General features: G+C 45.4%; 1 protein-coding gene across 2 annotated transcripts in view; it reads left to right on the top strand.

Annotated features, from left to right (window-relative positions):
• The window catches only part of GRIN2B (glutamate ionotropic receptor NMDA type subunit 2B), a 401,782-nt gene extending 376,399 nt beyond the window's left edge, over positions 1–25,383 (top strand). For both annotated transcript variants that reach the window (XM_047743465.1, XM_047743466.1), the window contains 4 exons: positions 14,879–15,039; positions 16,891–17,078; positions 20,317–20,555; positions 23,527–25,383. In XM_047743465.1, coding sequence (XP_047599421.1) covers positions 14,879–15,039; positions 16,891–17,078; positions 20,317–20,555; positions 23,527–25,383 — 2,445 coding nt within the window. The remainder of the gene's footprint in view (positions 1–14,878; positions 15,040–16,890; positions 17,079–20,316; positions 20,556–23,526) is intronic.
• Positions 25,384–25,771: the final 388 nt, after the last annotated feature.

Here is a 25,771-nt window from a genome sequence, read left to right on the forward strand (position 1 = left end):
GAATTATCGTGGAGCTCAGTAAGGGAACACTGGAATAGCTCCTACTGGGTGGCTGAGACAGTGTCTCCGTTAGTGCATATTTCCTTTGACGAGGTCCATTCAGGATTTAAAAAATCTAAGTGTGGAATAGATTCATCTAGATTAGTTTCCCAAATAAGGTGTTGCAGTTCACAGGCAGGCTGTCCTGCCGGTAATCCTGTCTCTTCAACCCATTTGCTCATTCTACCAAAAGTCTCTTCACCAAGCCTGGAATGAAATTCACCTTGGATTTTATTTTAAGTGGAAAAGTATATTTTAACATGTTTATCTGATGCCAGCTTGAAGTGTTCCTCTGAAGATGCACATGGACCAAGCTGGGGAGACTAGTTTCAAAGGGGAAGGCACTTACAGGTGGTTTATTGTTGGAAACAAGAATTTTCAGGGAACAGTGACACTGTGTCCCTAAAAGGCAGTCTAAGCTCAAGTGGGACATCAGATATGCATCTTATCTAAAATCTGGAAGAGGCTCTAAAACAAGATTATTTCTCTCTCAGGCTTTTTTTTTTTTTACATTCATAGAATTATATGGTGTGTAACATACTAATAATATTTACCATATTTATCATATTTGTCTCTCCCTGCTATATTGTAACCTCCATGAGGACAACAATTTTAGTCTCTGTTCCCCAATATATCCACCATAACTATGCAGAACCTTGCAAATAGAGGTGCTCAACTATTTGTTGAACAGATTAATCCTTTAGCCAATCAGTGCCTAAGATAGTTATCTAATTCATTGAGTGTTCATGGTATAAGCCAATACTTTTCTTCCTTTCTTAGTCTTTGGATTTGAGAAGCAGTGGAAGGTAGCTTCATAACTAATGGTTTGGGGGTAGGTAATGTAGATCAGAAATATTTGACATTTATAGTAGCAGATAGAATTTGCTCATCTTGTGGTTTCTACTATTAAATCATCCCAATTGAGGAAGCAGTATTGGAGAAGAGTAGTGAATGAAGGATGTCTCCCACCCAACTGCTATTGTGGTTTGTCAGATCTTAAATTACAAAGTGATTTCAGGACTTACTTGGCTAGATATTTGATTTCTTCGAAGCCCAGATTACTCCCTTCCTCCTGCATGAGAGGACTACAGTGGCCCGTCCGTGTTCCTCCCAGTTGTACACAGTTCTTTGAATGGTAAGACTTCGCCTTCTCAATCAGCCAGCTGTCCCCTGGTCGTTTCTGCTCTCCCATGACTCCTCTAACAAGAAGTGGCCAACCCTGACATACTGCAGCGGAGCCACTCTCCACTATCATAGGGGAAGAGAGATAAATGATAACAAAACAAGCTTATATAAATAGGAATTATTAAAAGGAGAAACAGTGTCTAAGATTTTCCTTGAAGCAATACATGTTAAACGTAACCTCTTAAACCATCTATGATCTTCTGTGTCTAAATCCCTTCTACGCTATAAAAGCGTAGCTTCTATATCCCGGTACCGTGACATGGAGCTGGTGACTATGAGCTCACAGAATATGCCTGCATGGAGAATAACCCCAAAGAGGAATGTGAATTAATGTAGTTCGGAATGATTTTCACCAAAAGGGTTGTAAGTAAAAGGACTGTTTGGCTTAACCCTCAGTCAGTTGGCAAAATTAAATTTCATTCCTCTACCCATATGGCTATTGGTCTTTTACTTTTGTAGCCATCGCCTTAGAATAATTGTGTTACCGTTGTAATTGGAGGACCATTAAGGATGACTTAGGCACGTTGAACCCCATTACCCCTTATGGGCTGGGGCCTGCCTTGGCTGTGGTGCAGAACGGGGCCCAGTGGGCTCTCAGTTCATGTGGTAAGGTGCGGGGGTGGGGCGTGCAGAGGGGACAGGAGCTGGGAATGGCTATTGGGTCTTGGGTAGTTCATAAAAAGCTGTAAATACTCAAACTCTGTTGAGGCATTTTACTAACTTCATTCCCTTTTTGGCTTGTAAGACACTTTAGAATTTCCTAACAGAGTTTACTGTTATTTAGAAATTTGCAAGGGCTTCTTTCCTGCAAATGCCACCAGCAGATTATAATTTTATCAACAATATTGTCATCTCCTTTTGGTGCCACCAGACTTAGACCTCCACCATTCATGGTATAAACTTTACTCTTGCAAGATAACTACCATCTCTCTCTTCAAATGAGATCAGGTTAACAAAGGATAAGTATGTACAGTGAGGAAATCACTCAGTAGGCATTTCCCAAACCGTGTTTCACAGCTTACTGAGTGTTCTGGGAAACACACTGGGTCTTCTTTTAAAAAAACAAAAACAAAAACAAAAATCCATGGCAAAATCGGTTTGGGAAAATTCTGTGTCAGGGTTAAATAAGTTTCTTTACCAAAGGACTTGTCAGAACCCTCCCCTGAGAGGGTCTGCTGTGAAGCCCAGTAAGGCATGCAGTAGGCACTGTGGGGTCACTAAACCTCCCTCCCAGCCCTGACATTCTATAAGCCGGAGTGCCCCCAGCACAGGGCTGACTTTATTGACCAAGGCAAAAAGTTCTGCTGTGCTGTAAATGGGTCACAATGTAACCATGTGTGCTCCTGCTGGCATTTCCATTTCTCGGTGTGGAATTGACTGATCTGATTGATTTGCCAGGAAAGCAGAGGTGTGCCTGTCCCCTGTGACCTGCCTCTCCCTGGATCCTCACTTGCCCTAGGTCCCGCCTGGCACAGTCCATTGGCAGTCCTATCCCCAACCCTGGCTTCATGTTAGGAACCTTGGGTTATCGTGCTAACAAGGGGAGCGCCCCAGAATTCATCAGGGTATCTTGCGTGTGGAAATCCTGATGGTAACCTTCAGTATTCTCCCCCAAACTTTGTAGGAGATGCTAGGTCTGCTCATGAGGCTCCCGAATCTCAGTTTCCATGGTGAATCCATCTGTACCCTTTCCTTAAAATCTTTAAAGGCCACTTCTCTTTGCTAGCACCCACAGCTTTTATAAAATATCTGCAGCATTCCATGCACTCTCCCAGGCTGGTCTGAGAGGTGGATTGGATGGCCAGAACACCCCTTTGTTAAGTGTCCACTACGGATAGGTCGAGGGAGCACAGCTGAGGCCACCTGTCACACACAGGCTGACTTAGAGACCAAAATCAAATGCCATAGTCCTCACACCTCTGTTCCACTTACCATAATCATCTCCAATTCTGTCACATTTTTGGTGCCAAAGAAATACTCATATGCATTGTCAAGTCCTAAATTTGACAAGCTCTTGTGGGATCTCAGATCTGACATATTTTTTGAAGGGAAGATGGAGAAGGTGCCAGGAAGGATGTCCTCAGCTAGCACGAGGATGAATTAACTCCTTAGTCACCAGATAGGTGAGGATAGCACCAGCTCTCAGAAATCCGATGTTCAACTTCAAGTTGGACGGGGATGCGTTTGCTGGGAAGGAGTATACGTTGAATGATTTTTTTCGTCTATAACAAGTGGTTCCACAGATCATTCATTCCTTTGGTCATTCATTCATTCACATCAAGAGATTCTAAATACCAGGGATGGTTCGAGGCACTAGTGATACAGCAACAATCACCACAGACAAAATCCTCTCCCTCACATCGCTTGCATTCTGAAAGGAAGGAGAAGAAAATAAATATAAAGAACAGTTATTGACAATATCAGGTGTTTACCTGCTAATGCAGAGCAGAGAAGGGAGATAGTGAGTGCTGGCAGGGGAGTTGAAATTCTAGATGGAGTGGCCGGAGAAGGGCTCAGTGAGAAGACCACATCAAGTCTGATCTGAAGTCAGCAAGGGGGAGTGATGGATATCTGGAGCTTTCTGAGCAGAGAGAAGAGCATGCGAAGGCAGGAGCTTGCCTGGCACGTTCCTGGAAGTGCTAGGAGGCCAGTGTGGCTACTGAGGGACAGGGGAAGGAGGGAGGTGACAGATGAGGGGTGAGGTGATGCTGACCCTACCGCTTTCCCTCCTTCGTCCTCCTGAGTGTACAGACGTGCATCCTGTCAGAGCTGCCATCTGATGGCTTTGTCATGTGTTCCTCCCATTTTATTGCCCCTGAAAATCGTCCCGACCCTTAGTCATTTTCCAGTAAATGTCCCTGCCCCAGGCTCTCTGCTTTTCAAGCTGTGTTGCTGTGACTCCATAATGTCACCTCTGCACCATGGTATACAGCTGGCGTCCTTCTGAGCCTGACCCTTCAGGGTGCTCTGTGGTGTAGCTTCTGGCTGTGCGCCAGCTCAGTGTTCCAACATTCCCATGTACAGGCATCCTTTCCAACTTCAGGGAAGTCACAGCGCTTGGGTCCCTCCACACCTTGGCTCATACCACACCTTTGCCCCAAGTGCCCTCCCCACTCAGTAGAAGCCTTGGCCAGTCTGGAAGAGCTTCATCTCTCCCTCCTGTCATTGGCCTCCTAACCTACCCACACATGATGATCTCTGGTCCCTCCAAACTCTCAGAGCCGTGACTTGCCTCACATCTCATTTGGAACTTGGCACGCTCACCTCATCGTTGGATTCCTCTACCCTACACGCATTAGCTGAACATCTGTTTTCTGTGCATAGAACTCTGGGAGGTGTTTTATGGTTCTTTGAGGACCCTGGGTTTGAATTGTTGCTCCGCTCGTTTCTAGCTCTGTAGTCTTATTCAAATTACTTACCTCTCTGGGCATCAGTTTCCTTGTCTGTTAAATGGGGATAACAATATACCTTGTAGGGTTGATGGAGAGATGAGTGAATGACTGTATGTCAGTTGTACGTACGTTGTCGTGGAAGGGTTAGCTGCTTCTCTCATTACACTACCATTTTAATTTCCAAATGTATGGTAATGAAGGGATTGTATCTGTGGCCTCATTTTATTTCGGATATTCATTTCAGAGCCCAGTGACTTACGCATGGGTTATAGCCATTAAATGTGTGTTGATGATATTTCATGGTCAGACAGTAGACTTTGCCAAACACATAAGACTTCAGAGTACAGGCATGATGTGGCAAAGCTAATATTGAAGTAAACTCATCTGCTCAGATCCCCTAGCTCAGGGCCAGACCTCGGATAGCTCACACAAACTCCAATGCTGTCATCTGATTTTATGACGTATTTTAGGAAATACTTATTAAGGTTCATATATCCAAATTTTGTAAAATACCAAAGAGGTACTGGAAGGGAAACTAATAACCAGATTCCAGGAATCTGAAGAGCTGGTGTGTTTTATGTTCTGGATGCTCTTCTGGGGACACTGCAGGAAGGCAGTGACTGCAGAAGCATTCTGTTCCCTCCCTTCCCCCGCCCTTTCTCCCACCTCAGTGCCATGCTGAGCCCAGAGAGGTGAGGGGCTCCTTCCCCAGCAGCACAACATCCAGAGTTAGGAAGACATATTTACCAGGCTTCTCCCATCCAACTGTGAATTTCTTCATCTGCAAACTTCCGTGTGTTTGCTGCTATGGACAAGCAGTCCTAATATTAACAGGGCTAATATTAGTGATAAGAGGAAAAAGAACAGATATGACTCTGGTCTTCAGTGCTCACTATATGCTAACTCCTTTTCTGGCAGTCACAGAATGGTATCGGGTTCTCCAAGGGCCCAGGAAGAGAACTGAATTACTTTCAGCCCTTCTATTATATTTCTGTGTCTTCTAACTATGTTCTATAATGTTATCATTAACTGCAATTCAGTCACTTAGTCTGAGTGAATTTGAACACTGTTCTCTCCAATGAATAATTTATGATGAAATGTAGAATAATTGTTTTTTCCTCCCACCTCCATCCCAGATTATAACTTTCATGAAAGTGAGGAATCTAGAATGTTCTAATCCATCACTGTATCCGCAGCAAGCTTGTTCCACAGGGAGGGTCCTGACCCCCGTGTTTTGAAATAGAGGCTTTGTAATGGGATGTTATGCCTTATTTCACCTCTTAGAATATAGTTGAAATTCAGTTTCAAAATTAATTGGCTTGTTTATTAAGTTGTTTATTAACTCAGTTAATAAGTGATGGAGCTCAGATTTGAACTTCAGTCTTTGGAGCTTAAGATTCTCCCTCTTCCTCTGCCCTTCCCCACTCCTCTCCCTCTCTAAAAAATAAATGAAATAATTTTTTTAATTTAAAAAAAATAACAGAAGAGAGAAAAGACACAAAAAGTGTTGCCCTTTGAGCAGGGGATGCACATGCGACCCAGCACTCCCACTCCTGGGTGTTTGCCTTAGAGAAATGAAAATTTATGTTCACACAGAAACCTGCACATGAATGTTAGAGCTGCTCTTTTTGTAATTACCCCAAACGGAGAGTAACCTAAATGTCCTTACATGGGTAAGTAGATAAACAAGCTGACACATCCATACAGTGCAGTTCCACTCAGCAATAAAAAGGAATGACCTACAGATACACGCAACCGCATGGTTGCATCTCAAAGGCATTATTAGAAGGAAAAAACCCATCTCAGAAGGTTACGTCCTGTATGATTCCATTTAGATGACATCCTGGAAAAAACGCCATTTATGGAAATAGACAACAGATCGGTGGTCACCAGAGGTTAAAGCAGGGGAGGAGAGAGTAAAGGAGCAGCAGGAGGGAATTTTGAGCGGGGGGGTTGATGGAATTGTTCTGTGTCCTAACTGTGCTTGTGGTTGCAAGATTCTGTATGCGGTTACAATTCGTAGGACTAACGAGGGTATAGTGTTTCGCAGGTATGTGGCACCAGTTGGGGGAGACAAACACCCTGGAGATGGGCTGGGGTAACGGTTGCACAGAAGTATGAATGTGCTTCATACCACCATCCTGGGCACTTACAGATACAATGAAAAGGGGCGCCTGGGGGGCTCAGTCGTTAGGTCATTTTGGCTAGGATTTTGGCTCAAGTCATGACCTCATGGATCGTAAGATGGAGCCCTGTGTCGGGCTCCACGAACAGCACTGAGTCTGCTTGAGATTCTCTCCCTCTCCCTCTGCCCCTCCCTCTGCTCACACTCTCTGTCCCTCTCTAAAAGAGATAAAATCTTTAACAAAATAAAATGAGACCAAATTTTGCACTAAATTTAATGTTATTAATACTTTTACCACAATTTTAAAATGAATAAATGAATAGAATAACAAATTTCACAAAAATGGTAAAAGTCAATACTAAGAGAAGTGGTGAAACAGGGTAGGCATGGTAATGAGAATGATAATGGGGGGTGCTGGGTAGGTTAAAAAAAAAAAAAGTCCCTTCAGGATTCTGATGTTCTGCTGCAGCCTCATAATTAGTAACTCAGGCCAAACGCCACCCTTGTATCTGAAGTCTTCCCGCCTTTTCCCGCGGGTGCCTTGGAAGGCTGAATGGCATTTGGGCATTGATCCTTTTTGTGATTCAAATGTAAAAGCGGGCAGAATGGGATGAATATTTATGTGCAGGATTATCAGGATTTGAAGACAAAAGCTTTCAGATTCCATGTCCCATGTGGATGGACCCTGCAAACAGGACATACGGTGTCTGTTCCCTGCAAGGTCAAGCTCCCGGTTTGCCCTAATCTGCGCATGCTGATCAGACTCCCACTGAATGACAAGGACCATTTTTCAGGGCAGCCAACTACCCCAGAAGGCATTTTCTTGCCACCTTCTCCACTTTATGAGAGCTGCCATCATTCATAACATCTAATTCTAATTAACCTCGCTGGGCTTTGCCTGGTGCTCAGCACAATAGCCTGTGCACGGTCAACATTTAGGAGGGTTTTTGTTTTGTTTGCAGAACCTGCTCTTTCTCCTGGCATCACGTCTTCAAAGACTTCTGTAAAATGTTTCCTCACTCACCTCGGAATCTAAGCAGTGTTGGGGGAGGGGTCTGAAAGCAGAGGGATTTTTGCAATGTAAACCAAAGTTAACTTCCCATCTCCACCCTTCCAAATCCAGCCCATCCTCCCTGCTGGTTTAAATCCAGCCTCCTCCATGAAACCCTCCAGGCTGGTTGCAGCCTTTCTCTTTTGGAATTCTGGTGGTGCTGGTCCATGCCTGTGCAGTCTTGTGTTTTATCTCATTGTGCACCTGCCATTTTTCATATTCTTGGGTGGGAGGGTCATTGTCTAGAGATGCTTCTGTTCCTCCTTGCTTCCCCTTGTGTTTAGACCATCTGGGGGGCTCAAGTCCTGCTCTGCTCCTCTCTATCTCTGTCCTCCAACTTTTCCTTCATGCTTAGACCTCTGGGCTCTTTCTAACACAAAAACCCACTCTTGACACACCGCTGGAGTCTTTCAGTTGCTTCTGACAACAATGGAAGCCAACAATAATGATAGCAGTAACAGTATGGTGTCTTGATCACGTGCCAGGCACCACGCAACATTGTGCCCAGATTAACTGCTTGACTGTTGAAAAGCCTGATGAGGTAGGCTCTCTTATTAGCCCCACTGTACAAATGTGGAAACTGGGGCACAGAGAAGTTAAGCAAGATTCTCCAGGTCACACAGCGCTCCAGCAGCAGAGCCAGGATTTGAATGCAGACAGTTTGGCTCCAGACACTCTGCTATTTCTTATCCCCTAGAGCATGAACTCTAAACTACTTTGCACAGAATTCAAAATTCAAGTCCCTTTGTGATTCCAGGTTCTGTCACTGTCTTCGGCCGTGTTGGGCTCTGACAGTGACAAGGCACGCGTGATCTCCAGTCATACCCAGACCCTCTCACCGCCCTATGTCTTGGCACACTTGTCGCTATCTAGAAACCCCTTTGCTCCTCTCGTTGAAGGGGAAGGCTCTCTCTTCCAGTCTTGACCCCCATGCTGCAGCTTCTGGACTGCTGGGTAGGGACGCCTGTGCCCCAGCATGTCTCACATGCTTCACTGCCCCCCTCCCCACACCGAGCTCGTCCCTGGTCAGGCCTTTGTGTCTGCTGTTCCCTGGTGCTGCTCCATGCTCCTCCTCAGTCCTCAGATGCCTGCTTCCTTCGCATCATGTGGGTCTTCACTCAGATGCTACCTGCTCTGAAGGGCCTGGGCAGGACAGCCGGTCAGAACTTGTTCTTCTGCCTGTCACTCTTTCCTATCTGACAGCTGTTTCGGCTCCCTCCTAGCCCTTCGTTTGCACTCCATGACATTGTCTGTGTTCCAGTTATCTGTTGCTATACACCGAGCTACCCCAGTACCCAGGGGCTTGAAGCAAGAACCATTCCATGGCATTTGACCATTTGGTCGCGGGTGAGGGAGAGTCGGGGTCATATATTTGGGCAGGGCTCGACTGGCTGATTCTGCCACCTCAAGTGGCATCAAGTGAGGTGACAGCGGTAGTCATTGGGCAGCTGGGCTGGGCTGCAGGGTCCATGATGGCTTTCGTCTCCTACCAGGTACCCTGACTGGAGTCATTGGAAGCCAGGGCTAGGCTGGGACCCTGCATGGGACTGTGATGGCTCCAGTACAGTGGCCTCAGTGCTCTTGGACTTTCTGCACAGTGGACTGCTTCCCTGGAAGCGAGGTTCCAGGAGGCCCAGGTGGAAACTGCAAAGCTTCTTATGACCTAGGCTCAGAAGTCCCAGAATGTTCCTTCTGCACGTTCTGCTGCCAAGCAAGTTGCCGAGGCCAGGCCAGAATGGAGGGCAGGGAACATAGACCTCATCCCTCGGTGGGAGGAGGAACAAGGAATTGGTGGTTGTCTAGGAGTCCACTACATTTAAAGAGGGGGCACTTATCATTTGCCTCCCTCCTTTACAATGTGCCCTCTCTAAAAGCAGCATCTTCTTCTTCATACTGTGTCCCCAGCACCCGGAAGAGCAGGTGCACGTGGCAGATGCCGGCAAATCCTTGCTGAATATCTGCATGAATGAAAGAATAAAGGGATGAATAAAGGAATGAATGAAAAATAAATGAATGAACATTTACATCTCTGACTCTCTAATAGTTAAATCTTTTGAAAACAGAACTGGATTTTCTTTTTTCATCTGTGTATCCATAGTTCTTAATCCAGTCCTCTCCACTAACAGATGCTTGGCAAATATTTACCAAATGAATTGATGCATTTTAATTATTACAGTTAAAGGAGATAATGTGAGTTATTACCAGCAAATACATAGGTGTTGGATACAGGTAAGACTATGAGTGAATTAATAATGCCTTATACACATGAAAATAAGTTTGTATATTTATTTAATAAGTAAAACAAAATGGAGTAGATCCCCGCATACCTTTCCCCTTCTCTCTGCAGCAGGCTCTATGAAAGGGTCTCTGTTGGGAAGGCGGCAGCCATGGCAGCCCCAGGACCCTCCAGTCCCTTTGTCTTTGGGAGAGAGCAGGGGCCTTTACTCCTGGCCTTCTAGCACCTTTGTCCTGGCATGGCTGCCAAGACTAATTCACTTGGAGGTTATTAAGATGGGGGCTGAGACGATGGTCGGAACAGCTAAGGGGGCTGAACTCTGTTTCCCTGCCTCTGTCCAGGAGGATCAAGTAGGATGACAGTTCTCAGTACATTCAGCCTGGTTTTGCCCTTGTGCAAGTGCAGGCCCACAGTAATTGCTGGAAGCCATGTGTTGATTCCATGGGGTGAGTGTGAGTCAGCACTTGATGTGCCAGAAAGGGAAGGATACCCTCCCCTGGGGCCCCACTTCAAGCGAGCGTCTTCCATCCCAGCACACAGTTGTAGGGCTAGTCAGCCAGTGTCGGAGCTGGCAGTGGGAAGGCTCGGCTCCCAGAGGTCAAGCCTCAGCTTATCCTCCTGCTTCCCCACGTGGCCTTGGACAACTTACTTGGTTTCTTCGGGGCTTCTGCTTCCTCACCTGTGAAGTGCGGCTGATCCTTAAGGTTCCTTTCTGCACTTTTATTTCTGTCTAAATCTGTTGTTATAATTCTAATCAGCAGAACTCTGGAAAAAGTTTCTGTGTTCAAGGAAGCCCTGTAATGGCCAAAGGTGGCCATTACATGTTACATTACTCATTACATTCCATGAGGAATACTGTGTTAAAGGTCACTACCGTAAAATCAGACAGAATGTTTTAGTCCAATACCACTCTCCTTAGTGTATCTGGGTTTTTTAATTTTTTTTTTAATTGTTTCTTGGGGTCCTCCCTGTTCTGTGGATTTTAAGATGCTTGGTTCTTGACAGTCCAAAATACTACTCCCTCCCCAAGCCCCAAAGAGCACTGATTACCATTCAGGTTAAACAAGTGCTCTATAATGCCTCACAGCTTGGGGTACGTTTTATTACGGGACATTTAGTGGAAGCATTGAGGTATTTGGAAGATCATTGTCTCCTTCTTCCCCTACAGGCCTCACTGAACATGCAGTTCTCAGTGGTCATGAATTTTAGTCAAGTTCAAGTTCCCATGACAGTTTAAAAAAAAAAAAAAAACAACCTGAGTTTTATTTAAACCTCACAAGCTGGGACAAGAAGTTTCAAAGAAAAAGCCAGGCTCACTCCTGCTTCTGCATTGGTTAATTCTAGGGCAGCACACTCACATTCCTGGTCGCCAGAGCTGGCCTAGTTTAAGGAACAAATTAGAGAACAAGAGTTTCAGGAAACACTGGCTAACATAAGATAATTTTAGATATTAAAGTTTTGCCCTCACAGAAGCAGTTAATAATTTTTAGAATCCGCCATGTGCCAGATATTGGGTTAAGTGGTTTCCTATCTATTATCTTATTATTGATCAAAAATAATGCTTCCAGAAAAATGGGGCTCTGTAAATATAAGTAACTTGCCCATGTCCACACAGCTGGTCAGAGAAAGAGCTAGAAGCCAAACACAAATTATCTGCCTCCAAGACCAGTCCTTTCCAAGACTATGCTTTCCCATTCTTTCAATGCTGGCTGGCTCCTCTGATTCTTAACTTCTGGAAGATGCTTTCAGTCAGAGCCCTGCTCTGTTTTCATTTACTTCCTTTAGATTTTTTAATAGCTTTAATCAATTTTCAAATACTTTCTCTCCACTGGTGGCTTGTCTCTTCATGATTTTAACTGTCTTTCGAAGAGTTCTTAATTTTGATGAAGTCTAATTTTTTTTTCCTTTCTTTTGGTGGATTGTGTTTTTGGTGTCATATTTAGAAATCTTTGTGTAACTCGGGGTTACAAAGACTTTTTCTGGTATTTTCTCCTAGAAATATTATAGTTCATATTTAGGTGTCCGATTCACTTTGTGTTAATTTCTCTGTATCTCGTCAGGTGTGAAATGAAGTTTTTTTTTGTTTGTTTTTGTTTTTGCATATGGATATCTAATTGTTCCAGCACCATTTGTTGAAGGCACTCCCATCTCCACTTTTATCTGCCTTTGCACCATATTTGTTGGTGTATGGATGGGCAGTCTACTGTCTTCTCATGAATCTCCTTATTCTCTCTATGCTAATGTCACACCTTCACAATCACTATCATTTTATGACAAGTCTAAAAGTCAGGTCTTGTAAGACCTTCAACTTTTTGCCTTTTTTTGTGAAATCATCTTGTTGGCTATTTTAGATCCTTGATCATTTCTTTAGTTTTTATTTATTCAAGGACATAGTTATAATACAGCATCTGGAAATCTGAAGATAACTTAAAATTTAAAGTTATGAAATAGGAGTCCGGAAACTTTCCATAATCTAGCTTCATCAGGAAGTGAGGCACTCAGGGCATCCGATCCCATTTGGTTAATCAAAATTGTTGCGTATACCTTATGTGGACTGCCAATTAAAAAAAAGTAGAAATATAATAATTTATACTGGAATAGAACTGGACATGATTTCAACTTCCGCTGATGTTTCAGAAAATACTATGGGCCCTAGAATATCTTGATCATTGTGAGCATCGGTTGTCACTGTCCTAGCGAAGTGGGGAATCACTGATTAAAGGGAGTCCATTTATTTGTACTGCTGCCTGCCAGAGTACGTACTCTGCTTTTGATGTGGGGAATGCCTTTTTTCAAACAAGTAAAGAGTTATAATTGACAGTGATAGGCATAGCACCAATTCTGTCCCTTCCAATAAAGCATATTCCTGTTTACTTAAACTTGCTATCTGCTGGGCACAGTGAGAAATACTATTAATTAAGCCGATTGATCCCAGAGAATGTTAGCCATTACTACCACTGCATGACATTGAGCAAATTACTTGTCCTCTTTGCCTCAGTCTTCATCTGTGAAATGAGAGGCTTGGACTAGTTAACCTTGAGTGACTTATCCAACTCTAAAATTCTTTGTGACTCTTTAATTCACTTAAAAGTCACAGCCCTTTCAAGACCAATTAAGCAAAAACTCTTAATGGCAAAAAGCAGCATGGTAAGTCAGACTGGGAGCCTTTGAGTCAGGAAAGTAGTGGTCTTTTGATGCATCACAGATCGCCTAACACTACTGCATGACTCTGCTTTTGACTGTGGCCAGCTCTGAACCCTGAAGATAGCATTTGTGGCTCCTGGTGCTGTGATATTTTGTGGTTTATGAAATCCCCATATTCTGAGAAGCTCCTGAGCTTTCCAGGTCAAGGAAAAGTGAAAGGAGAATGTCTGTAATCCCACACAAGTCCAGAGGACCAGAGTACTCTTAAGTTTGCAGGTTAGAGCTTAAATACATCTCCAAAGTCAATGGTATAGTATTGAAACCAAGAGGACTTTACATGTCTCCATTGTCTTTCCTATGCCAAGGTAGGGCAGCTTTACTCCGATCTGTCGCATCACAGCTGTACTAACAGAATGGGAGGGTTGGAGAGGGAAGCTTACTGGGGAATGCACAATACAAACATGAGTTAAAAATAATAGAAAGAGTCTGTATTGTGGACTCACTGCATGCAAGGTGCTATGGCAGGCACTTCTTAGACATTATATCCTTTAATCCACATAACAGCCTTGAAAAATAGACATTATTGCCTTCCTCTTGCAAATGAGGAAATGATGCACAGAGAGTTCATGTTATTTGCCCAGGGTCACACAGTAGTAAGTGATAGAGCTGATCTTCAACTTACATCTTTCTCAATCTAAGCTCAACCTCTTAATGACTGTAGCAGAGACTAGCTCTCAGAATCTAGCCAGCTCATTTAGTGCGTAATTGCATTTGTAGTGCGATAGAAACTAAGAACATCAAGTCCTTTTGGGTAGACTTGATGGAAGAAAGGACTCAGAAGGTGTCCTGAAGAAACTGCTTTGAGTTACTTTTTGAGATGAAGGACATGAATTGGCCTCAAGAGAAAAGTGAGTTCATGCTGAGGGGACAGACTATTTGAGGCCATGAAGATACAAATGAATAAATTATTTGTTCAGGAAGCAATGTACAGACTTACTCATTGCAGGGCAATACCAGAAATAAAGCTTGATGTCATAGGGGTGAAAAATCTAAGAGATTTCACTTTGTTATGCTGGGCGCTGGAGATCCACTCCCAGTTCTTAAGCAAGGGAAGGAACATAATTAAAATTGTATTTGATTTTGCAATTTATTCTATAACTTTTGTAGAATACATAATGGGCTTTTAACGCATCGAGGGAGGTCAAGAGAAAATTTTTTAGCAAAATATATTTGATACCCAACAAATTATTTTCGGGAGTACATTGTAGCTTATCCCACTGAAGTCCTATAGCTCCCAATGGTGCAATGACAGTGTATTCAGCCCCTTAAATTAGAGGCCTGGAAACATGTTTTACACAGTTCTCAGGTATAAGGGTGACTAACCCACTGCAGTTAAGCTCTGTACTCCCATTATCACTGGTATTGAGCAGTATGCGTAAATGGAACACGCAAAGGTTATATATTAAACCCAGGGTTGGGCTGCTAGAAAGCCCTCAACGATATGTATTTAATCAAGTTGAAGTCCTCTTTCAGTTAGCATCTGCTGTTCCTGAGTGAGGGCCGATGTATTTGGTGAACTGTAGCCGGGTCCCTTCCCTATAAATCCACGAATGCTAACTTAATATCTCTTCACATTTTCTGAAGCATTTTCTTCCTTTCTCTCTCTCTCTCTCCCTCTGCCTCTCACTCTCTTTCTCTCTCTCCAGTTCCAGAGACCTAATGACTTCTCACCCCCTTTTCGCTTTGGGACTGTGCCCAATGGCAGCACAGAGAGGAATATTCGCAATAACTACGCAGAAATGCATGCCTACATGGGAAAGTTCAACCAGAGGGGTGTAGATGATGCATTGCTCTCCCTGAAAACAGGGTAAGAACTGCTTCCAAGCCCAGAGTCTTTGATGTGTTTCTCACATTTATTAAATGTACACTGAATCAGATATATTGTGCTTGGGTGCCAAAGTTAAACCAAAGAAGACTGCATTTGCTTTCCATGGTTTCCAAGTTGAATTTGACAATATAATTCAGGCCAGTACACAAAGATTCCTATGCTATCATATACTTCTATGTATTTTTGTTTTACAAATTATATTCTACTTGCATTAATGTAACCATGAAACAGGAATGAAATGGCCATAAAAGTAGAAGGGACGGGTCAAGGCTAAGGTTCATGTATTATACATGAAATGAAGAGCTGTTGACCAGAAGGTGAAAATGAATGATTTTGGGGTCTTGTGGATAAGGGAGAAGTGAAAGAAGAAAAGGGTGAAGGTTTTTAGACAACAAGCAGTGAGAATGTGTTGACGGATCTCCAGTTCCAGTTTTTGTTGGTGTTCTTTGATCCAGCTTTATCCTCTAGAAAGTATTTGTTAAAAGAAGCTCACAAACTGCAGATATGTGGGCTTGCATAATCCCAGCCACATTGGTCCCTTTATTCATTTGGCCTCTCGAAGCCACAGCTGTGGAATAAGACAGATAATTGAGCATCATAGATGTTGGGACTTAGGGGTAAAGGGGTCTTGTAACTGATTTTCTGTGTTGTATGATGACTAGCCACACTTGGACCTCCCAGTGGCTCCAGTTCTGGAAAAGCCACCCAGATGCCTGTTTACTTAAATACTGTTAGACTGTCCTATCACCATAAAATCACAGGAGGTATCAGGAAACGGGATTTGAGCTTGGGCATGGGACCACCGTGGTAGGTCATCTGACCCCTGGGTATATCCACAGTTGTCAATCTTTTGCCCAGCTTTTGGGGGTTTTTTGGTGTGCCACTTTTCTATCGGGTACTTATGGGCTTTTTGGAAAATGTTTTGTATCTTATCATACCAGAATGGTATCATACCAGAAAGGGCTTATTTTTCCTCAAGGAGGAATAAAGCTAACTTACCTTGTAAATGTGAAAGGGAGGACGCATGTTTTTCTTTCTTGCAGACCTCTCTATATTACCTACCTATATGGCTGTATCTGAATTTCTTTCTCTACTTTTGATGTGTTTAAATGTTGGTTTGAAATATTGGTCCAGGCCTTCTTGCTGCTACCCCTAGTAGCTACCCTTCCCTGCATATTCCTTCCTTGGAAAGTACACTACATAAAATGAGATTCCTAGATGTTCGGAACTTGAGAGGTCTGGATGCTTCTATACGTTGGGTTCTCCTATAGTTGCACACATTTGCTCTTAACAAGCCTGTGCTGCTACCACACAGAATGCTCCTTTCTTTCCTTGTGCTGCAAAACAGAATATTGAAACCTTTCTGACCACAAAAATAGCATTGCACAGCTATTGAAACACATACACCTACACTTATCCCCACTCTGGACTGTAATGAACTGAGAAATGAAAAATGTTATATAAATCTAACCCATGCTATTTGTTGTTATCATCATGATGGTTACTTTTCATTATTTCGGTTATTATTTTTATTGATTCCTTTTTACTCCTTCTCCTTTCAGACACAGCTTATGAGTTGGCTCAGGCCCAGCTTACATTCTCATCGTTCCCAGTGGGAGGGAAAGAACTCCTCCTTTCAACCTGAAATCACATAAAGAACGGTCTGGGATTTAGGCTTTAGATTCTGGCTGAGTTCCAACTCGAGCCTCACTTTGAATGGGTTCTCCCCATCGCTTGCTGGAACCCTACTGCTTCATATTAATGGCCCCATAGGTAGTTTTGTACTAAAATTCCTCCACCGGATTGTTTGTTTGCTTCTGTTTTGCACAGGAAACTGGATGCCTTCATCTACGATGCAGCAGTGCTGAACTACATGGCCGGCAGAGATGAAGGCTGCAAGCTGGTGACCATTGGCAGTGGAAAGGTCTTTGCTTCCACTGGTTACGGCATTGCCATCCAAAAAGATTCTGGCTGGAAGCGCCAGGTGGACCTTGCTATTCTGCAGCTGTTCGGAGATGGTGAGTCAAAGATGGCGGCTCTTCTGATAGCCAGTCCAAAACACCGACCCTTCTTTCTTCTCCACACCTGTAACCCCAGCCTTTCCAGAAAAGTAACTTGGGGGATAGGTATGAGTATCCTAAGACTGCCAAACAAAGTACCACAGCTGAGTGACTTCAGTGATAGAAATTTGGCTCACCGTTCCAGAGGCAGAAGTCTAAGCGTCAGCATTGGTTCCTTCTGAGGGCCTCAAGGGAGAATCTGTTCCATGCCTCTCCCCCAGCTCGTGGTGGTTTGCTGGCAACTGTGAGCATTCCTGCACTTGCAGACACATCACCCCATCTCTGCCTTCATATCTGCATAGCATTTTCCCTACGTGCCTGCTGCCTGTCTCTACCTGTGTGTGCCTGATTGATGCCATTTTTAAGGATGCTAATTATATTGGATTAGGGGCCCACCCTCCTCCAGGATGATCTCCTCTTAACTAATTCTGTCTGCAATTACCTCATTTCCAAATAAAGTCACATTTCAAGGGATTGGAGATGAGGACTTCCAACAGAGGAATTTGGCATGAGGAGGGGAGGTGTTGGACAGGGATGCAATTCAACCTATAACTGGGTGAAATTTAGGAGAAAGGATTAGAGTACTTGGTCAAGGAGGTATGTGTCAGGATCACGGGGTATGATTAAACTTTAGGGATAAAGTAAGAGAAGCTAGTATAGACACATGTGGCCAGAGCAGTGGATAGGCCTTCAAAAAGGTCTCTGCTTTTTCTGGGTCCAGAGAAATGGCACAGAAATATACTTGTGGCCATCTATCCATCTGTCCCTCTCTCCCATCTTGCTCTTTCAGCTAGAAGAGGCAGAAATTGGGGAGAGGGTCCTCTGAGGCCAACACTCATAAGGTACTCCCCAGTGTCATCCTGGGAGGAGACTGAGTAGCCAGCTTGCTTTGGAAAAAAATCTCATCTCGACCTTCTTTTTTTTAAATTTTTTATTTTTTTAATTACTTTTCAGTGTACTAGAAAAGTACATTGTTTATGCACCACACCCAGTGCTCCATGCAACATGTGCCCTTCACAATACCCACCACCAGGCTGGCCCAACTTCCCACCCTCCGCCCCTTCAAAACCCTCAGATTGTTTTTCAGAGTCCATAGTCTCTCATGGTTCATCTCCCCCTCCAATTTCCCTCAACTCCCTTCTCCTCTCCATCTCCCCATGTCCTCCATGTTATTTCTTATGCTCCACAAATAACTGAAACCATATGATAATTGACTCTCTCTGCTTGACTTATTTCACTCAGCATAATCTCTTCCAGTCCCATCCATGTTGATACAAAAGTTGGGTATTCATCCTTTCTGATGGAGGCACAATACTCCATAGTGTAAATGAACCACATCTTCCTTATCCATTTGTCTGTGGAAGGGCATCTTGGTTCTTTCCAGTTTGGTGACTGTGGCCATTGCTGCTATGAACACTGGGATACAAATGGCCCTTCTTTTCACTACATCTGTATCTTTGGGGCAAATACCCAAAAGTGCAATTGCAGGGTCATAGGGTAGCTCTATTTTTAATTTCTTAAGGAATCTCCACACTATTTTCCAAAGTGGCTGCACCAACTTGCATTCCCACCAACAGTGTAAGAGGGTTCCCCTTTCTCCACATCCTCTCCAACACACATTATTTCTTGTCTTGTTAATTTTGGCCATTCTTACTGGTGTAAGGTGGTACTTCCGTTATACTCATGTCTTCTGCGACCCTCTTCACTTTGTTGCCTGGAGTACCTACTCTTACTGTTAGCCTCCCAGAAGCAAATCCAATTATGCAGGAACAGCCTGACTCTGCTTGGCCGCATGGGCCATCAGCCGGGCAGTTCTCTAAATTATATCTATAGAACCTTCGCTGTTAGGGATGAGATGAGAGGCAGAAGAACACAGCTGGATTTTCAGATCCAGGTGAAGTTAGTTGTTCCACTAGTTAGGAAAATCATAGTTTGATCAAAGCAATGAGTGAAAAGTGATTCTAGCTGGAGTGCTAACAGGCTATGTTGGTATGAGGGCTTCTGAAATTCTCATGTAGCTCTCACTCAAAGGCAATAACAGAGCCTCTGTCAGTGAGGAAGGGCAGCAGTAGAGATGACCGGGAGAAGTTGCCAAAGCTCCAGTCAGTTTACGCAAAGTTCAAATTTTTAGCTGAACTGGAATTATTAAAACAGGCAGTTTACTTCATGAGATTTTCAGAATTTTGTTTGCCTAGAATTGGATGCATTCTAGGGCACGTGGTTTCCTTCATTTTCCTTTTGTCTAAGGTTTCTGCCTTGCTAACTCCTTGTATCCAGTGAAGTGGATAAAGGTTATTGTCCCCGGCATGAATCGAATTAATCAAAACTTCTCTAAGTGGTGTTACAAGGAGGCAGGTCTGAATTTGATGGTCTCGTTTGATTCAAGCTTCTTCCCCTTCAGTCTTAACATTTCTGTTTCCCTTGGCAAGAAGAGATCAGTAAGTGTGAGGGTCCGTGGGGAGACAGTCAGTCTCCCTGTTTATCTCTTTCTGTCCCTCCTGCCCCAGCCCCATCTGATTTGCATATTTTCAAGAGCAATGTTCTGAATCTTGTGTTTAATTAATGTTATTTCTTACTATCTTAAAAATAAAATACAAATGCTTACTCAGTCTGATACTCAAGCCCTCAGCAATCTTGCTTCAACCTTTTTTGTTCAGCTTCCTTTGCCTCCTTTCACTCTGGCTGAGCTGCTCTGCCTGACTTTCCCAAACAAACCTTGTGTGTTCCCATTGCTTGTGCCATTTCTGCCACCTGGAGTGCCTTTTCTTGCAAGTTAAATTAAAATTCACCCATTCATTCTGTCCCTCTGAAGTCCTACCTTCCTCCTGAAAACCCACTGATCACCCCATCCACAAAATTAGTCTCCTGAATTTGAACCCCTGTTATCTGCATATTGCTAGTCATATTAATTATTGATATACCAGTTGCCACTGGATAGATAATGGAGAGCAGGGGTAATGCCTCATATCTTTGTGTCACTGCAGTACCCACACTGAGCTGTCACTGAATACTTTTCGAATACATGGATGAGTTAATATATAGTGATATTAATAAAATTACTGAGAACTTTATTAATTTTCTTTTTCCATGTTTCCTTCTCTCTCATGTTTTTCTCTTTCTTCCTTAATACCCCTTCTTGTCCCCTTTCTCTGCTCTTCTGTCTTCTCTTTTGTTTTCCTTTCTGCCATGTGTCCAGGGGAGATGGAGGAGCTGGAAGCTCTCTGGCTCACTGGCATTTGCCACAACGAAAAGAATGAGGTCATGAGCAGCCAGCTGGACATTGACAACATGGCAGGCGTCTTCTACATGTTGGGGGCAGCCATGGCTCTCAGTCTGATCACCTTCATCTGCGAACACCTATTCTATTGGCAGTTCCGGCACTGCTTTATGGGTGTCTGTTCTGGCAAACCTGGCATGGTCTTCTCCATCAGCAGAGTAAGTGGTTTGATGGAGGAGCTGGGAGCTTGGGAAGTACGGCTTAGTCTAGCACTGTGCGAAGCAGGGAGACCCAGGCGGGCACTAACTCCAATCTTGTGCAGCTAAAGCCAGAAACTACATCATGTACGTTTCCCCAAGGGATCGGGTGATAAAACTTCAGTTGGCTCAAAAACAAAACAAAACAAAAAACAGGTGATATTATTTTTCCTTCAAGGAGCAGCTTTGTGTGTGCGGTTTGGGCATTTGGTTCCCAATAAGAACTGACAGATCAATCAAAATGAAAAATTTGGCCTTCTACCAAATGCCTTCCATCACCATTAGTTAATTCTGTATGGGATGTATTAATCATTTAATCTTTTTTTTTAAAATCACATCTCTATTCAAATAGTGAAATGTAATATATCTCTCTTATTCTGACATACAAAGATATATTATTGGTAGTTCCACTGTTCATGCTGTTTTAACCATGTGTGAGTTGTGGGGGGTTAAAGAGCGTTATAGAACCTTCAGAAGTAAGTACTGATCCATGAGAAATTTACATTCCAGAAACTTCCTTAATTGGAACACGAGTATAACTCTTAAGGTGTTCTTTACTTAGGTCTTTTCTAAGTTTCAAGTCCAAAGTAAGGATCCGGAATTCAGTTTTAAATATGAACAGAGGATCACAGGGGGACGGTGGGGGGAAGCAGGCCTCTTTTAATTTCGTCAATAAGGTTATGGGATTTGTGGAGGCCGAGAAAATTAAGGCCATCCCACCTCAAGTTTAGCTGATGTGGGAAACAGAGGGAGAAGAAAATCATTCAAATTCCTCACCTATTGACAAACCCTTGAAACAGACAGAGTGGCTCTCCCCTGGGGACTTAACCGCCCTTACCTTGAGATTTTGCTAAGGACAATCCTAGCCTGATCCACCCCCTACCCCGACAGGTCCGACCAGAATCCTGTAAGTCTACTTTAACAATTCCTTTAGGAAACTTTATCTCTAAACCTCCAAGATAGTGTCGAGAATCATTCCCTAGTATATGACCCACTGATATACATCTAAAGGGTCTCACAAGAAGATTTTTATTATAGGTAATGAATAACCTTCTCCTCAGATAACAGCTAGCCCCTCAAGGTCCTGGAGACCTCGCTTCCAAAATTCCTTAGAGACTTACATCATCCATAACCCCCTTTGTCCTCACCCAGCACCGAGTCCACCCCTTCTCTGCCTTTAAAAACTCTGACTGTAATCTGGCTCGGAGTCCAAGTCCCTGCTCCGCTGTGTCGGATATACTTGGGCCCAAGCTTAAGCTTGTCAAATAAACCCTCGTGTGATTGCATCAGTGCTTGGCTCCTTGGTGGTCTCTCGGACGTGAAAACTCGGGCATAACAGGATTCATTCATGAGACGTGACCTCAGATATCCTTTTAGAATAGAGGTCTAGATTTTGAATATAACTAACTTCGGCTCTAATGGAGTTATGTAAGAGAATGGATTTCTCATTAAGTTGTTCTATCTTTCCATCATTTCCTATAGTATTTTAGTGATAGAGAACAGTTTCCTCTCTGGCTGTGAGCTGATTCAAGCTGTTCAGTAAGTAAGCAGGAAGAAGGAACTTGTGGTCCCCGAGCCACATTGCTCCACGGTGCAGTCCTTTCTAAGGTCCCAGATAGGGTGCTGGCAGAAGCAGTGGGAGTTGGTGGCCTGTAATAGAAATCCCATTCATAGGCCTACAGCACAATTAAGGCCTTTGTAGAGGAAAAACTCTCAGCACTTTCCCTTGGCTGTAATCAAAAAGGGTTAGAAAGCAAGGAGAGTAACTTTACCTTGAAGGTCTCGGGTCTCACTACTGCCCTCTGGGACAGTGAGGCTCACCTCACCTAAACCTCTCTTCTTTCCCACTTAGCTGCAGTTCTCCGTTCTGATCTTCTCTGCTCTCCTCCCCATCTACCAGGGCAACTTCCCTTCCAGATCACTCCCCTTTGTTTCAAAGACCCAATTCAAATGACCTCCCCCTCACATATTTCCTTGCCAGGGAGAAAAGTTCCAAGTATGTCTGCTTGTCAAGGCAGAGAGCAAGACATTAGCAGCCTAGCTTGACTTGGGACTTGACCCCAACCCATCATCTCTCCTGGACGGTGTTCCTCAAGGCCTCGTACACAGAGCTGCACCAAGGAGTTCTCAATCAATACTAATTTGTCACAATATTAATTATGTATGATAAGATTGAGTGAGAAAGTATTAGAAAGAAACCAGGACCTAAGGAGAACAAGGGAATTATTTATTCCTATTCAGTACTTGATATCTGTCCCAGTTCTGCCCTCCCACAGTGTAGGCCACAGCGGGAGAAAAATCCTTCTTTGACCCCAGGGCTCTCTGACTCTCTGTGAATTTGGTTCATGCTTGGCTCAAGAAGAGAACCTCTCAGACATTCTTTGGTGACCAAAACCCTAAAAGGCACTCAAAATTTGTCAGAGCTAGAAAAGAGTGGCTCTTGTGAGCTCTGAGCTCCCCTGTGCTGTACAGGCAGCCAGGGTGGCCAGCCAGGACAGAACAGCCCTGATGCCCATGGCACATGGCTGTCGATTTCCAGGCAGCTGATGGTAATTTTTGCCGTCTGTTGCTATCACGACCTCATTTTTAAGATGCAGAAACTTAGGCCTAGGAAGGAAAATCAATGCAAGTCAATGGCGGAGTGACAGTGTAGAATGTCATGTCTTCTGATTCCAGTCTATTTGCTCAAGTCACCCGGAGTGGCCGTGTCCCCTCTTGGAGAGCCAGGCCACGAAGCTCAGCTCATGATAGGAAACTCGCCCAATTCAGATGACAACTCGGGCGAGCTTCTAGCCCTGTCAGCCTATGAGTATACTGAGACTGTTTCATGCTCTCCCCGACTTTTCTTCTCCAGCAAGACAGGTGGTAGTGGGGCAGGGGGATGAGCGTTGTCCGTGGAGACCTGACCCATCTCCTCCTCTTCCTACTCCAGGGTATCTACAGCTGCATCCATGGAGTGGCGATCGAGGAGCGCCAGTCCGTGATGAACTCCCCCACCGCGACCATGAACAACACACACTCCAACATCCTGCGCCTGCTCCGCACGGCTAAGAACATGGCCAACCTGTCCGGCGTGAATGGCTCCCCCCAGAGCGCCCTGGACTTCATCCGACGCGAGTCGTCCGTCTACGACATCTCCGAGCACCGCCGCAGCTTCACGCACTCCGACTGCAAGTCCTACAACAACCCGCCGTGCGAGGAGAACCTCTTCAGTGACTACATCAGCGAGGTGGAGAGAACGTTCGGTAACCTGCAGCTGAAGGACAGCAATGTGTACCAAGACCACTATCACCACCACCACCGGCCCCACAGCATCGGCAGCGCCAGCTCCATCGATGGGCTCTACGACTGTGACAACCCGCCCTTCACCACGCAGCCACGGTCCATCAGCAAGAAGCCCCTGGACATTGGCCTCCCCTCCTCCAAACACAGCCAGCTGAGCGACCTGTATGGCAAATTCTCGTTCAAGAGCGACCGCTACAGCGGGCACGATGACCTGATCCGCTCAGACGTGTCCGACATCTCCACCCACACGGTCACCTATGGAAACATCGAGGGCAATGCCGCCAAGAGGCGTAAGCAGCAATACAAGGACAGCCTGAAGAAGCGGCCGGCCTCGGCCAAGTCCCGCCGGGAGTTCGACGAGATCGAGCTGGCCTACCGCCGCCGGCCCCCCCGCTCCCCTGACCACAAGCGCTACTTCAGGGACAAGGAAGGGCTCCGGGACTTCTACCTGGACCAGTTCCGCACCAAGGAGAACTCCCCGCACTGGGAGCACGTGGACCTGACGGACATCTACAAGGAGCAGAGCGACGACTTCAAGCGTGACTCGGTCAGCGGAGGTGGGCCCTGCACCAACAGGTCTCACCTCAAGCACGGGGCAGGCGACAAACACGGCGTGGTCAGCGGGGTCCCGGCTCCCTGGGAGAAGAACCTGACCAACGTGGACTGGGAGGACCGCTCTGGGGGCAACTTCTGCCGCAGCTGCCCCTCCAAGCTGCACAACTACCCCGCGACGGTGAGCGGGCAGAACTCGGGCCGGCAGGCGTGCATCCGGTGCGAGGCTTGCAAGAAAGCAGGGAATCTGTACGACATAAGCGAGGACAACTCCCTGCAGGAGCTGGACCAGCCGGCCGCCCCCGTGGCGGTGCCGTCCAACGCCCCCAGCGCCAAGTACCCCCAGAGCCCGACCAACTCCAAGGCCCAGAAGAAGACCCGGAACAAGCTGCGCCGGCAGCACTCGTACGACACGTTCGTGGACCTGCAGAAGGAGGAAGCCGCCTTGGCCCCGCGCAGCGTGAGCCTGAAAGACAAGGGCCGCTTCCTGGACGGCAGCCCCTACGCCCACATGTTTGAGATGCCAGCCGGCGAGAGCACCTTTGCCAACAACAAGTCCTCAGTGCCCGCTGCCGGACACCACCACCACAACAACCCCGGCGGTGGCTACATGCTCAGCAAGTCGCTCTACCCCGACCGGGTCACGCAGAACCCTTTCATCCCCACTTTCGGGGACGACCAGTGCTTGCTCCACGGCAGCAAATCCTACTTCTTCAGGCAGCCCACGGGGGCGGGGGCGCCGAAAGCCAGGCCAGACTTCCGCGCCCTTGTCACCAACAAGCCGGTGGTCTCGGCCCTTCACGGGGCTGTGCCAGCCCGTTTCCAGAAAGACATCTGTATAGGGAACCAGTCCAACCCCTGTGTGCCTAACAACAAAAACCCCAGGGCTTTCAACGGCTCCAGCAATGGGCATGTTTATGAGAAACTTTCTAGTATTGAGTCTGATGTCTGAGTGAGGGAAGAGAGAGGGTTGAAGGTGGGTACGGGAGGGTGGGGCTGTGGGCGTGTGGTACGCATGTCACGGAGGGTGACGGGGGTGAACTTGGTTCCCATTTGCTCCTTTCTTGTTTTCCTTTATTTATGGAATCCTGGAGTTCTGATTCCTTCTGAGGGCAACCCCGGTGACCAGCACCGTCTCTCCTCCCTTTCCGGCTCTCTTCTCCTTCCCCACCTGTCAGTCGCTCCTGGTCGTGGGAAAGAGTGCGGTGGGCTCGCTCAGCACAGCACCGGGAGGGCAGAGTGGAGAGAAGAATGGGCTGCGTGCAGGCTTCCTCCCAGCACAGAAGGACTGTTTGCCACCCGCTCAGAGCGAAGCGGGAGAAACAAAAGGAGGCCGGGTG

Source organism: Lutra lutra, chromosome 8 (genome assembly GCF_902655055.1).
Source record: "Lutra lutra chromosome 8, mLutLut1.2, whole genome shotgun sequence".
Lineage (NCBI taxonomy): Eukaryota > Metazoa > Chordata > Mammalia > Carnivora > Mustelidae > Lutra > Lutra lutra.